This window comes from Mangifera indica, chromosome 1 (assembly GCF_011075055.1).
Source record: "Mangifera indica cultivar Alphonso chromosome 1, CATAS_Mindica_2.1, whole genome shotgun sequence".
NCBI lineage: Eukaryota > Viridiplantae > Streptophyta > Magnoliopsida > Sapindales > Anacardiaceae > Mangifera > Mangifera indica.
In genome coordinates, this window is record NC_058137.1 from 17,466,376 (window position 1) to 17,482,104 (window position 15,729).

Sequence of the window (15,729 nt, forward strand, 5' to 3'; positions counted from 1 at the left end):
GCCAAAAAAACTTCTAGAAAACCATTTGATAAAGTTGTAAGTGTTTAACTTCCTTTGCAATTTCTATACTTAGGTATAAATTTTCCTATGAATATAAAGTTTGATAAGGTATCTTATATTTCATTACCTGTGTAAATGACAATGCCAATTCGGTCTTATCTACTTGATCTCGCATAAGTCAAAAACAATAGACTGCTTTAGACACTGTATATAATTGAGGTTGAAAATCAATTAGATAAAATAGATAAGAGTTTTAATAACTAACCGAAGTCTTGAGTATTTATCCAAAATTTCGAGAAACTGAGTAATGAAAAAGAAATAGTATAACAACTAATAATTCTAAGAACTTCATAAAAAATGGTGCAGTGGAGAAGAGTAATTGAACTCTATTCGAAATTGGCTAGGTCAATGATGGTGCAAGCAAAACATCATGTCATTTTGTGATGATATGATGTTAATTGCTACTTGTGTACTTAACCAAATGTTTATTAAATCAGTTACTTCCATTCCCCATAAGCTATGATTAGGTAGAAAACCTGAGTTAATTAATTGCAATCTTAGTAGTTAGCAATGTTTATGCATAGTTTTTTTCATAAGTTTGAAAAACTGGGACCAAAAAGAAAAGAATGTATCTTTATCAGATACTCTGAGCATTCTAAAGGGTATGTGTTCATTAGGAAGGATTCCACTAGAAGATTAATTGAAATTGTATTATGAGATATTACATTCGTAGAGAATATTTTTCTTAATAGAGATAATATTGGTAAAAGGTTTCATCTGAATGAGATAAGAGAAGAATGAGGATAGGTACATTTTAGCGACCATTAGTTAAGTCCTAATAGATAATACTTACACTTATTTTAAGTAGTGGGAGCAAATGTAATTGAGTTTTAACCTATTTCGAATAGTGAGAGTAATGATCCTCAAATGCTTGCTTCATCTATCTCAACCTAGTGGGAGCATTGAAATTTAATATTAATCTATTTTGGATAGTGGGAGCAATAATTTTTAATTACATAGGAGTGGATATCCAAAAGTACTCTAGTGACATTCTAAATTAAAAACAAAGATTTCATATCCACTTCCCAAGGTAATGAAGAACCTAAAATCATAAAAGCAGTTAACTCATCTCTTGATAAGAAAAATGTTGAGATACATTGGGAAAAGTGATAGAATACATAGAAAACAAACTAATTCTAGGTTTTGGTTGACTTACCGTCGGGTTGAAAACCTATTAGGAATAAGTGGATTCTCTAAATCAATCGTAAGACAGATGACTCAATAAATAGATATAATTTTGCCTTATAGTGAGTAACTATACCTAATGAGTAGGTATAGATTATGAAGTATAGTGTTTTCATCATTCATAAAATTACTTCAATATGTTTAACTCTAGCTATAATAACACAATCAAATTTAGAATTATACCAGATAAATGTTAAGACAACTTTTCTTAGTAAAAACTTGACAAAGAAATTTGCATGAAACGAGATATAGATCTTGTTGTTATAGGTCTGAAGCACAAAAATTACAAGCTTCAAGAATGTTGAATGACTTAAAATTGTCATCTAGATACTGGTACTTGAAATTTCACATGTGTTAATATCTTATGACTTTAAAATGATTAATCAAGACCACCATATCTATATGACAAAGTCTGATAACGAATTTATAATCTATCAATACATATGATGATGTGTAGATAGCTAGAAATTATTTGAAATAAGTGATGATCATCAAAAGTGGTTGTCCATACTTTTGACCTGTAAGATATGGAAAAACAGATTGCATATTGTGAATTAAAATCTAAAGAAATTGTTCAAAGAAACTTTTGACTTTTTCTCAAGAGTATAATATTCAAAAGATTATAGAATAATTTAATATGGTAAGCTATGAACCAGTTGATACTCATGCATCAAATGACAAATTATTGAGCCAAGAGATATGTCCCAAAACTTAAGATAGAAACAAAGAAATGTCAATAGTTACTTATTCATATGTCATCGGATGTATTATATATGTTATGGTGTGTATATGCTCAGACATTTGTTTTTGATATCAGGTGGTTAGTCGATATAAGTCAATATTGAAAAGAGTATTGAAAGGTTGTCTATAGAATATTGAAATATTTAAAAGGCTTTGTGGATTATTGTTTATGTGATTAATGACCAAATTTGCATTTGATTAGCTATTGATATGTCAGTTGGGGAAGTAATTTAAACCAACGCAAATCAAATTCTGGCCATGTTTTCATACTCCAGAAGGGCCCATATCTTGGAATGATAAGAAACATAAATGCATAGTTTTATCCATAACAGAGGTCGAGTATATAGTCTATTCAATGATTGTGTAAGAAACTGTTTGGTTAAGAAGATTTTTCGTGTATCTAAGTAAAGAGGAAGATATTGTCAAAATAATAGTTATCTATTGAAATAAACGATCCTGAGTATTATAGAATAACCAAACATATCAATACTAGACACAATATTATAAGAGACTCCATTTCTAAGAGGAAAATGAGTGTACAATATAATTCTATGCATTTTATGGTCACTGATTCTTTGACTGAGATTGTTCCGAGAAAAATATATCTTGCACATATTAAATCTCTTGGATTGCATAGACTATGGTTGATAAGTGTTAAGCTTATATATTGTACTGGTGACACAATATTGAAAACCATGAATTCAAGTTTAGTTTATATTTGAACTTGTGTCCCGAAATTCTTGGATCTTCAATGCATACACATCATTTTTAGCTTAACAGGATTGTAATGTCATACAAGTTAGAGATTCACTCATACGAGCAATCGCCTTTAGAGCTGAGAGAGTAAGCAAAGATAAGACATTATTATTGAGAAAAGCAATGCTGAGAGAGCATGCTAATGGGAGACAAATTTCTCAAGAAAAGATTTATAAAAGTTAAAATATTGCTTTGATAATTGATCAAGATGAGGTCATGGATAAACACATTTGAAAATGATCAATTTGGATTCCCTACGTTCAAACAACTTGTGAATGTCAAATGTGAGTTCTTAATATGGATAAATACCTACAAGTGTGAAGATGATTAAGAACTTAGGTTAGACACTAAATGTAACGACTGATCTAAGATTTGTACAATGTTGTGAATAACATTTGAGATAATACACATTGTAACACATGATTCATACCATGTGTATATAAGTAAGATGACTAATTAAAGTAGTGAGAGGAGAAATCTCTGTTTTCTCACTGTATGAGGCTTTATAAGGATTACCTCATATTAGTACCCTCTCACTCCTTGCTGTTGTTTGATATTTACTCTTAGTATTTATATCTTAACTTGATACCTATGATCACGCACGATTCAATCAATAAAACATGACTAGAAAAGTAACTAAGTTTAATTTGAAAATTTCGAGTATAAAAGGATGACTTATATATATTACGTGTGTCTATTGGCTGACTAATCATGTCACTCATATAGAAGAATAGATTTGATCATAGATACATAGAAAAATAACACAATGATAAATGAAGGATTAAAGGGAGCTAGTGTTATCGAATACGTTTGGGGTGTTGCGAGCCTAATGCTTTATTTTGTTTTATTTGAATTGAAATGGTTATGTTATTCCTAACAAATGTATAATATTTAGCTTCCAAGTGCAAGTTGCTTGTGATGTTGCATGACACATTTACACGTATGAAACATACTGCCGTATGAGATTTCTATGACTAAGTATTTGGTTCGAGTCTTTCATCATGTGTGAGTGGGAACTATTGAGTCTGGGTCCACCTATAACAGGTTGACCTAACCCAATTTGCTTTAACTATCAAAGGCAGTTAATATGGAAATTATTTGGCAGTGCAACTTTTATTTAAAGTCCAAAACTATCTTTCCTCATAGAATGAACGCAATTATTACAGAAGAGTTTTTACTCTTCCTTTTCTCTATACACGAAACCAAAAAATTATACAGAGAGATCAAGTCTCCCCAAAAGAATGTAGAACATGGGGCAAATGAAGTTGTGAAAATGACTCATGTCAACACTTTGCATCGTATCCAAATGGACTTCGTTGCAAACTTAAAGCCAGGTACACAAATTTATGTTCACTGTAATTTACAAAATACGATTTGGCATGTTTAATTATTTCCAACAGTATATGCGTATATATATACACATATACATATGTACAAACATACATACAGACATATATATATATGTCTGTATGTAGGTATGTATATGTATGTGTATATATAGACACACATACACACATATATATATGTAAGTAAAAGTCCATGCATGGCTTAAATGCTACTAGTGCATGGCTTTTCCCCAAACAGCATCTGTCAGCCGACTTAAAGGCCTTGCACGATTGACACATCCCTTTTTACTTGTTGTTGGCCAACATCATGTATGTGCATGCCTGACACACTTACCACCAAGTTGGACGGTCAACTTGCATCATGCATAGTCGTGCATTTGGTCAAAGCATGGTCTAATCGGGCATTCTCAACCCTATTGGAAAACCTTAGTCCATTCGCAATCTCTCCCTTATCTCTAAACATTTGAATTATCACCAAATAACCCTTACCTTTAAGTTTGATTCAACTCCTTTGTGTGTGTGATCCATAAAGTCTCTATCGAGTCAATAGTGTTTGAATTTGAATCCAATCTAGGCACAAATAAACAACAATTTTCACAAAAATGTGCAACATATAAAATGCAATTTTTCATAACTGAATGAATGAACATCCCGCTTACGAGTGAACATTCATTCATTTTGTTTGAAATTATGTATGTTGGTTTTTCCAACCTACTAACGTGAAAGACTATACACAAATGTTCATGGATTTGTGAACGTTCATTCATAGGTTGAAATTAAATATATTCTTATTCAATTCCAACTCATTCTAGTCCACAATCAACATAGATTGACTTATAATACTTGAAATGACTATTTTACCTTTAATTTTACCTATGGGTGTTACATACACAAGGAAGAAAATAAGAAACGAATAATTGTTCAATAATGAACTATCATGATGACATTTAAGGATGACGATCGTCACTAGGACCTATGCATGTTAGTTAAATGAGGTACGATTGTGCATCGACCTAGCACACATTTTTTAGGACTAAAATGTCAAAAATACCCTTAAGTTATGTGTAATAAAAGGGAACAAACATGTATAGCCTTATATATTGGGAAATAAGGCATAATTATGATAAAAAGTGCCTTAAGCTATGTGATCTAAGGCACAAATTCGAAGATGAAAGAATCCAAATTGAATACAATGAATAAGTTGTAAATATTTGGAAACAATTGAGAAATAGTATATTGAACCACCAATCGTGTGATTTGTGACCTTAGATTATGAAAAAATAGTCAATGTTATATGATTTTTTTACTCGAATAATGGATGAAAAAGATACTAATGTTGTGCAATCTTTGGTACCAGGAGAATGAATAATAGTCATTATTGTGTGATATGTGGCGAGAAGTTGAATGTCAATGATGTGTGATCTTTGGCATAAGGATATATTATGTCATTTCGATTTGATCTCTAACACAAGGAACCTATGTTGTATGATCTTTGGCTTGAGTTAAGGATACCATGATTATGTTGTGTGATCTTCATCACAATAGGGTCATTGTGTAATCTTTGGTCTGGAATTAGGAGTCGCTGCTATGTGATCTGTTATTCACAAGCCCAATATGAAAGCATGAGGGTTGTCACATGATATCTATAAAATGTTTTATGCACACATTCATATGTGGGCATTTGTAGTTGAAGGTGTCAATCGAACAGTTCACTCATGAATTATGTGCATGAAAAAGAGGACTACACAATTATTTCTCATGTGGCCAGTGAAATACTTCATGTACATATCCACAATACGGATCACCTTTGGGTGACTTTTGAGCAATTCACTTATAAATTTGCATGCATGAAAAGGAGGACTACATAATTATTCATAAAATGGCCAGGGTGTCTTTGCCTATATAGTTTAGTCCGATCAACGTATTTATGTGATGTTGAAGAGTGTTGTGAATGAATTGAAGTTACCATGCTTTCGTGAGAAGTTTTGAAGTGATTGATGAAGTGTATTGTCATCAAGAGTTAGGTCGAGACTTGACCCCTAGTGATGTGGCTATGTGCAATAATATGTTGAGATGAGTTAGAGTGTAATGTCATCAATGGAAGAGATAAGTGTGAAATACTTATGACAAAAGTTGTGTGCAAGAATTGCGTGACACAAGAATAAAGGAACGCTAAAATTTATGAAAAGTTGTATGAATTTGAAGGTGTTTGATTGGTGACCTACTTACAGTGTATTTTAACACTCATGTGTTCCCTTTGCCTATTTTACAGGTAAGAGATGAGTTTCAGGTGACAACAAGATGAGTGCATGTCAATAACTATTGGATTGCATAAAGAGAGACTTTAAGTCTATCTATTTATATTATACTATTTATATCGAGTCAATGTTATGTATATTCAGTTATTTTTGTGTAGAGATTATTTATGCACATATTTCTATGTACATATGATTTGATATCATTTTATATATCATTATGACACCTTTTGTACATTTTTCTATAGGTGTTATTTTATGTTTATTAATGTGTAAGAATGTTTTTATGAGTTAAAGGAAAATTTAAGTTGACACATCTTTTTATATTTAAATTTTTTTCAGAGAGCATATGTCTAGAGAAAAGTGTTACATTTTAAAATTTGATCAAACATCAAAGACAATTATATAAGTGATAACTATGTAAAATTTTAAAGTTAAACATTTAGGTTAAATTATTTTACCCATAACATGTAGCATGTTAATAACTACATTTATTACTTTAAGAAATTAATTTTATTTCAAATATAATTAATTTAATATTTTACACATACTAACTAAAATTCATGGCCACATCCCTCATTGTAAACCTATATAATATAGATAGAAAAAGAGGCAGGGAGGAAAAGAAAAGGACCTGAGGTAGTTAATTGAAGGCTTCCATTTGCCTTTTTCTTTTTGGTTGATAAGAGATTAATGATATATTATGCATGGGTATTAGTATAATCATCATAATCAAAACGTAATGGATACGTTGAATTTAAAATTAAAAAGGAAAATGAAGAAACAAAAGCAAAAGACCAAACCGCAAGTGCTTTTGTTATGCATAAAGAGCCCAAACATAGTATTCGTTGTGTGAACAAAGTGGAGCATGCCACCCTATGTGTTAGCTATTTAAAATAAGCCAATTAAAGCATCTAAATAATAATAATTATAATGTAATCATCATTAATTTATTATTATTCATGTATATTAAAGTTGGCTTTGTGTATTTCATTTGGATTTAAAAACTAGAGAGTGGAGGTAAAGAGGTGTATTAAAATAATTTAAAGTGAAGCACCTTAAACTCATTAGTGCCAACAAAGAGATTCCCTTTTTCCAATTTCCTTTATATTTGTTTTCAAAATTAAAGAAATTTAATAAGAATATACAACGTTTGATTGATTATTAGATTCAAAAATTTACTTATTTAGTATAATCAATTTAATTACGCAAGAACAACCTAACTTAAATAGGAGTTTATCATTATTAATATGTATAAATTTTTTTGCAAAACTCTAGAAAAATAGTATTAATATAAGAATCAGAGCTTTTCTAGTTTTAATACTAACCAACTTTTGCAGTGAGTACCCATTTGTTTTGGAAAATGTTTAACACTTGTTTGTTATTAGCCTTTTTCAATGAACATCTATTAGTCTTAAAAAGAGGGTCCTAATAGTTGTGTGCTTATTTTAGATATATCATCATTTCAACCTTCAAATTTATCCATAATATCATTAATTTAACCCAAAAAATAGATTAACTTAATTTGGGTAAAATTAAATTAAAATAAATACTCTAATAATATCTAAAAATCATTAGATGTTAAAAAATAATAATAATAAAGACATAGTAGTTAGGATAGTAATTTCAAAATGAGTAGGTATTAAAGTTAAATATCAAAACCACTGTTGTAATGTAATATTGAGGGATAACACCTACAAAAACTATTGAATTATTATTTTTATTTTTATCGTAGGGATCGACTTTTATTTTAATTTTTGAAAAAGTCTATTTTTCTAATTTTCTTATTGAATGGATTAACTTTTATTATTTTTTATTTAAGATATCAAACAATCATATGATCTACACTGATATTAAACAAGAATAGCATCGTAGTTATTTTCGTTAAAATCGTTGACATGGTTATTTTGATTTAATGACGTGGACAATTTGTGTGTTAATGTGAACATTTACAACTCATAAAAATTTAAAATTATATTCTTTCTCAAAATTTATTTTCACAAAACACACCCAAAATAAATAAAATTTACACAAATTAAATAAAACTCCATCAAAATTAATTTGTTGTTTTGTTTTAATTATAAGGATTTTTTTTCAATGTTTGGTTATATGAATTTAAATTTTTTTATCTATAGATAAATTTTAATTCTGATCGTGTTTTTTTTTCTTTTTATAAATGTGTTTTATAGTTTCCATGAAAATAAATTTGAAAGATAGGATTAAATTAGGATTTTTTAGGTTGCACTAGTCCATATTTGCATCTCTACATAAACTTTGAAATTATCAATTTTAGGCAAGAATTTTCATCATTATTTTACGTAATACAAAAAATTTATTTTTTTATTAATATTAGAGATTAGTTTTTTTTAATAAAATACAAGTTTGATTATTTTAATAAAAAATATAATAATTAGAAAAATATAATTTGTCTCTTAAAAAATAATTTGCTAACTTTTTTAATTGTAATATATAAAAACTCTACAGAATTAGGAATTTGTTAGATATTAAATTAAATAATTTATGTATTCTATTTTAGGATAGACCAAAAGATTTGTTCCCACGTAAGGTATAATGCAAACTTAAAGTCTTACCCTATAGCTTTTAAAATTTTAAATATCCATTAATAAGCCAAATTCTGTTAAAATTATCCGTTAAAATTAAGGACAAAATCATTATTTAACAAAAAAATTAAAAAAACCAAAGTTGCATTTCCCCTCTCAATTTCAAAATCAATCATATTTTTTCTACTTAAAGTTTAAAAAATGATAATTTTCTCCTAAGGTTTTCTCTTCTTTTATTTGGTGGCTCATCTTTTTTGGTTGTTAGCCTCCTGTCTCTTTTTCTTTTCCATTAGTGCTCCTCCTTTTTTGTCGAAGAAGACGGTCTCCATCTTCAACAAAGAAGAAGGGGAGAAAGAGGAGTGTCGATGAAGAAGAAGGAAAGGCGAACTGATGATCGAAAAATATTGATAATCAAAGAGAAGGAGAGAAAACTCAAGAGAAGAAATTATCATTTTTCAAACTTAAAAAAAAAATTTGGAGAGAGATGTGAGATTTTAAAATTAAAAAAATATGATAAAAATTTAATTTTTAAATTTTTTTAAATAACGATTACTAAAATTTTTAATAAAAATTTATCCGTGAATCAATGTTGAATTTTAAAAAATTAAGTGATAAAATTTTAAGGTTTTACTATTCCCCGGATGGGAACAATTCCTTTGGCCTTTGAGATAAGATACGGTTTCACCTGGGCCGTTGAAAAGATGCAAGTGATGTATAGTATACAATACACATTCTAATCCTCCCACCAAATTTTTTTGTGATCGTGACCTTCGTGAAAGCGACTTCTTTCATGCATCAAGGGACCCACCTCACATGCCTCCACCAATTACCTGCACAAAAAGAGAAATTCAAATGGGCCCCCACCCTACATGTGGGGACCACTACTTTTGGCTGTACCACCACCATAGGTTTGATTCTCTGTTTTCTCTTTTCTACTCTATAGTATACTATTACTAATAAAGTTGAAAGCATTTTTAATTTAATTTAATTATAGCAAGGTTTGTGTATACTTTATTATCTATCTATCTATCTGCAGTCGGCTTGTAGTTAATTATTAAATAAAATAATAATTACTTGTTTATTTATTTAAAATAAGAAATTTTGATGATGGGTGCAGGGAGTTATGATATACAGAATTGCAGGGGATCGAGGGACAGAGCCCCCATCACCGTACAAGTGGTGATTAAAAAGTAAACCATCAAAAATATCACGTCAGTCAGACCATCATCAATAGAAACCCAACCATGCCCCATGTGCGCTCCTGCATTTCCCATCAGTCTATAGCGCTTTTTCCGCTTATTGCCAAAACCCTAACGTTTCTTTTTATTTATTATAAATTATAAAAATCATGCTTTTCTTTCGGGCTTTATTGTAATTACGAATGTTATTAATAAAGTATATTTTGGTTGGCGTCTTTTCGAAATTTGTTACGTACTTTTCACAACGCTATTCTATAAATTTAAATATTTAGAAAAAATAAAAATAAATTATTAATTCCAAAATAAAAAATATATCTTTTTCACGGAAAGCAAATGTCTTGTTTATTTTTTGAACGTCAATCATTTCGAATCAACAGCTCATCAATTTTTTCAAAATTACCTTTTCTTTTTTACGTTCACTTTAATTTAATAACTCAAATATATTTATTATATTTAAAAAAAAAAATCACAAATGGATTGCATTCTATAACTGAAATTTTTATTTTAATTACATAATTCGAAGCTTTAAAAATTTCATTTCAAAATTCGAAATTTTATTATGATTTTCTTTCAAATCAATTTTTATTAATTTTTTGGTCAGGAGCAGATTGATTCCTTTTTGCCAATCAACATACATACATGCAGAAAAGAGAAAATGATTATTTCTCCATTATATTCATTCTTTTTTTCTTTTTTTTTTTTTTTAATTTAACAACAAAAGAGCCCCCGTTCAATTACAACCTAATTATTCCCACACGCCTCTGCATACAATCCTCCCTTCCAGCCCCCACGTGAACCTTCTGCCTTCTTCCGTCTTCTTCTTCAACATCATCATCATCAGCTCTCTTCTCCTTTGTCTCTTCTTCTTCTTCTTAATAGTAATATTCATCATCCTCCTTATCATTCAAATCACACATAATTTTTTTTTTTTACTTCAATTTTAGCTTCTTTTTTTTTTGGCTAGCTCCATGGCTCAGAGCAGTACCCATTGAAGTGATGGAGGTTGGTCATCGGAGAAAAAATTACAAGCCTCCTCTCCAAAGAGATTGTGCTCTTCCGTTTTCACGAACTGGCTTTGATAAGTTGATGCTTTTGAAAACTGTAGACAAGGTGATGACTTTAGTGAAGAGGATGCCGGTGACATCAACAAACTGTGATGAGAAATGGTCACGTTTGGGCTATTATCTTCGTTCAAGATTGCACTCGAGTCACTGTCAGATGACCCATCTTTGAAGTCTGCGAAAATTGAAGCTACTCCTCCATAGTTGAGAACTTCCTGATCAGCCTCAGACACTGCCACTGAGGATGTTACCACCGCAGGCGGTGGCTTACCTTCTTCAACAAGTGTTTTGTTTTCAGTTTCAGGCATAACTATTTCTTCTTTCACAAAAAGATTATTGCTTTCAGTGTTTTCCTCATTCAGCTTCGATTTCAGTTCTCTAATCTGCAACATACATATACATAATAACACAAACTTAGAAAGATGAAAAACGTACTGAGGTTTCATCAAGTCACAAACTTGGGCACATTGACCAATGATTCTTAAGTACAAATTTTACCTCTTTGAGTAAAGCTTCATTGTCGTGCTGGAGAGCATCATAATTGAGCTTAAGCGCATCATAGTTGCCTTTAAGAGCGCCGTAATCTCTCTCTAATTGCTTCGTTTTCCAGCGAGCTCTTCGGTTTTGGAACCAGACAGCAACTTGTCTCGGTTGCAACCCGAGTTCTTGTGCAAGTTTAACTTTTCTTTCAGGTTCAAGCTTGTTTTCAACCTCGAAATTTTTCTCCAAGGCCTTCACTTGATCCACCCTTAATCTTTTCTTCTTCTCTGTGATATGGCCTCCGCCTTCGTCCACGCAACCTTCTTCATCTAAACCATCCAACATGGACTGAAATTCTCTGCTATAAACATGATTGGTTCTTGGACTGTGTTCATCTGAACCAATGAAAACAAACAAATATGAAAAAAAACAATCCGTGCGATTACTGGATCAATCAATCTTGAAATAGAAAAAGAAAAAGCCAGAAAGGGAAACTGATTACTTTGATTCGAAAACTCAAAAAGTTATTGTTAGAGAAGAATATTTTAAAGTGATTGATCATCAAAGCAAAAAAAAATATATATATATATACACACACACACACACACACACATCTGAATCTTTGAAATGAGTATGTATGAATTAGAATTGAATAAAGTTTAAGTTAATGGGATTCTTCATAACAACAACCTGTGGTTGGGCAGATTGACATCAAAGCACCCAAGGATTCTGAGCTGCCAAGTGATCTCTTCATGACTGAGGTGAAACAAAAACTGTCAAACAGATTGATCTTTTTAGATCAAAACGTCTTTTAAAGTCTTTGCTTAGTGTTGATTGTGCGTGTCTAGAATTTTTCAGTGGGATCTTTAAGAGCTCAAGCAGTAGTTTTTAGAGCAAGATTTTCTTTTTCACTTGTACAAACAACTGACATGACTAAAAAAATAGACCACCTTGTGCAGTTGTTTTGTACACAGGAATTGTACCATAACTCTCTCGTAGTTTCCACATCTTTCTTCTCCTTTCTCACAACCTCCTCTCCCTCTGAACCCATGCAAAAATCACAACGATTTATTTGAACAAAACCCAGCACACACAAATAAACTAAATCAAAACCCACAAGAGAAGTAAACCCAACTCCACTATTCACATCATTACTCAAATTCAATAGTCTATATCTACAAAGAAATTAAATTCAAACAAAGAAATAATAATAAAGAGAAGGAAATATTAAGAGTTTGGGGTGAGGAGAAAGAAGATCAATGAACCAGTTTCACAGCACAGCTGGCCTTCGCCTTGCCCTCTCTTAAATAAAACAACTTGAGTCAGGTTTGGGGTTAGAATCTGACTGGGGTTAGATACACTGCAGTTTGTTTGCCAAATGAAATTACCCTAAAATTCAATTGAAATGCAATTTCTGGATCACCGGCTGTTGCCAGTCACCTTCCGGTTTTCGACCGTTTCATCACAGATATTTATTTTTTTAAGGTTTCCAGACGAGACTGTGTGCGATCTGAACGTTGAATAAAGAGATTGGTAAGGGCTCAGACGGCTCCGCTTTATGGGCTCGGCTCCAATTCAGCTGTCGATGATTTTGCTGGCGTCACCATATCATGCCTGTCACTACGCCCTGGTCGGTGCGATTAATCGCCGATTTAATAATTTTTTTGACCCCTATTTTTTTTTCTGGTGAATTATAAGGTTTTACAACTTCTACTTTTTCATAAAATTAAAATTTTCATTTTTAAGATTTGAAGTTAAATGCGTATCATTATTCAATTTTTCATTTCCATAAATAAGAAAAATAAAAACCAATGGGATAAAAATTTTTAAAATTGGCTAAAGTTTAGTTTAATATATGATTCCTAGACGATGTATACACACTTTTATATATAATTTTTGTATACAGATAATAAATATGACATTATATGATTCAATGATTTTGAATTAAAAATAAAAGAATACTTAATTATATGATGACACATCATATATATAACAAAAATGTGTATACATAGTATTACTTCTATAACATTTAATATTATTATAAAAAAATTTATATTTATTATCAATTACTACCTATTCTTTGTTAAGTTTTTATCTTAAATAATTGTTATCACTCTTTATTGTTAGAAAATTGAACATAAATGGTTTATAAAAACACTTAAAATTTAGTTAATATATTTTCACAATAAACCAAAGATTAATATATACTCAAATGAATACAAAATATATTGAAATTATGTGTAGTTAGTTAATGTATACTATAGTTTTTGATTTTGAATAGCTTCACTCCTAATTCATTTGTAAATATGCCAATATCATACCAAAATAATTAAACTAATTTCAATTTAATTAATAAGATAAAGGATTTCCTGCAAGCCTCCATATGAATTAAGTGTAGATATTTATAACTATAGAAACCACATTATTTACATTTTGATACAAAGTTTGGTCTAAAATCTGTTAAATCAACTTCTATGATCTGGTTTGGCAAATGGTTGGTGTACATATCAAATTACCTCCAAATTTTCGATTCTTTTTACCACGAACCTTGATTTTCTATGAGGTGGTGAAGTTTGTGTTGATATGAATAATTTAATTTTTGGAAGGAATTTGGCTTAAATCTTCAGATGATTTCCTAAATAATCAACGCCGAAGGTTATAGGCTTTAAATTTCTGGTTTCATAATATGGGCTACATCTATTTAAGAGGACGAGTAATTTCTTTTAAAATGTACTTTTATGGATTGAATATTCTAATGTAGTAGACTACAGATACACAAATTACGAAGATGTATCCGTATACATGAATCTCTCACAATATACAAAGGATTAAGCTTCGTCAATCGCCACTATACCACTTGCCCAATCCCGCAGCCTACTTTGACTTCAGAAGTTTACGGTTGAAAGATACGACTTTGAGGAGTACACGACAACTGGGTTTTCTTAATGAAGATGAAGGTGAATTCCGTTCAGCAGTTTTGTACTTATATAAGAGATATTGCCGTTGCAGTTAGTTAATTATAACATCATTCGCTGATTCAATTGGCATTGAATTAATTATGTAATACACAGTGACCCAATTATGTTGAATTGAAAATTAGCAAATTTGTGTTGATCACCACTAGTACAATCTCTTTTTTTGTTTCTCTGTGTACTTGTAATTAATTTGAATGTATGACAAATTTCCATTTTATATATAAGTTCTTTTGGGTCTACGGTTTTGTCCTCAATCTATAGGATGAAACAAGTTCCTTATTCCTCCTTGTTTTCTTGTTTTATTGTTAGAGGAAAATATTAAGTACTTGCCAGATTATAGCTAATAAGTGATACTAGTGGTACATATATATATATACATATACATATATATCCAGTGAAGCAAAATCATTTTAATATACATGAAAGCAACACATAATCGCCATTAATGCTCTTAACACATTCCGATATTAAATGTAGTGTGAGAGATCGATGAAGAACAAAGCTTTCCCCGGTTAGTCACATGAATACTTTTTTGGTGGATTGACTGTTTCTACTGCTTCAGCTAAGTTGAAAACAAATAGGAACTTATGGAACATGCATGACCCCATCTTGCAAGCCTTTTTTTTTTTTTTTTCCTGTGTTTGCTTCTAATCAACACCATATTAAATTTATTATATATTATATACAGGTGTTACATTATTATTATTTCATATTCAGAGATATAAATATAAATATATACACTTGGGAGAAAAGCTTCACTTCTTTGCAATAATAGATGATTCACAACTCCACCACAAATTAAGAACCTAATCATGAGGCTGCTCCCTTTTCATATAAATAGTTGATGAAACCGTGCCAAGACCTAAAAATATTACGTACGGGAAGTTATTCTAGTATTTTATTAAAAAATGCTTTTATATTACTAACGGCCAACGAAAATTCAGCCTAACTATAGCGTTTCTCAGAATAATAATAATAATAATGTAACCTTTACTAGTATATATAACAAATAGATCTTGGGCTTGTTCGATTGACATATTAGTAGCCGCAATTCGTATTGATTTTTATGAATTTGACAACATATAACTCATGACTAGGCTCTTATACCAT

General features: G+C 30.4%; 1 protein-coding gene across 1 annotated transcript; it reads right to left on the bottom strand.

Moving 5' to 3' along the window:
- Positions 1 to 10,635: 10,635 nt before the first annotated feature.
- LOC123223077 (homeobox-leucine zipper protein ATHB-6) lies at positions 10,636 to 12,933 on the bottom strand. Its single transcript, XM_044646147.1, is given in 4 exon segments — positions 10,636 to 11,087; positions 11,089 to 11,547; positions 11,663 to 12,039; positions 12,335 to 12,933. Coding segments are annotated over 4 exon segments (924 nt in total). The 5' UTR covers positions 12,399 to 12,933; the 3' UTR covers positions 10,636 to 11,063.
- Between the last annotated feature and the right edge of the window lie 2,796 nt (positions 12,934 to 15,729).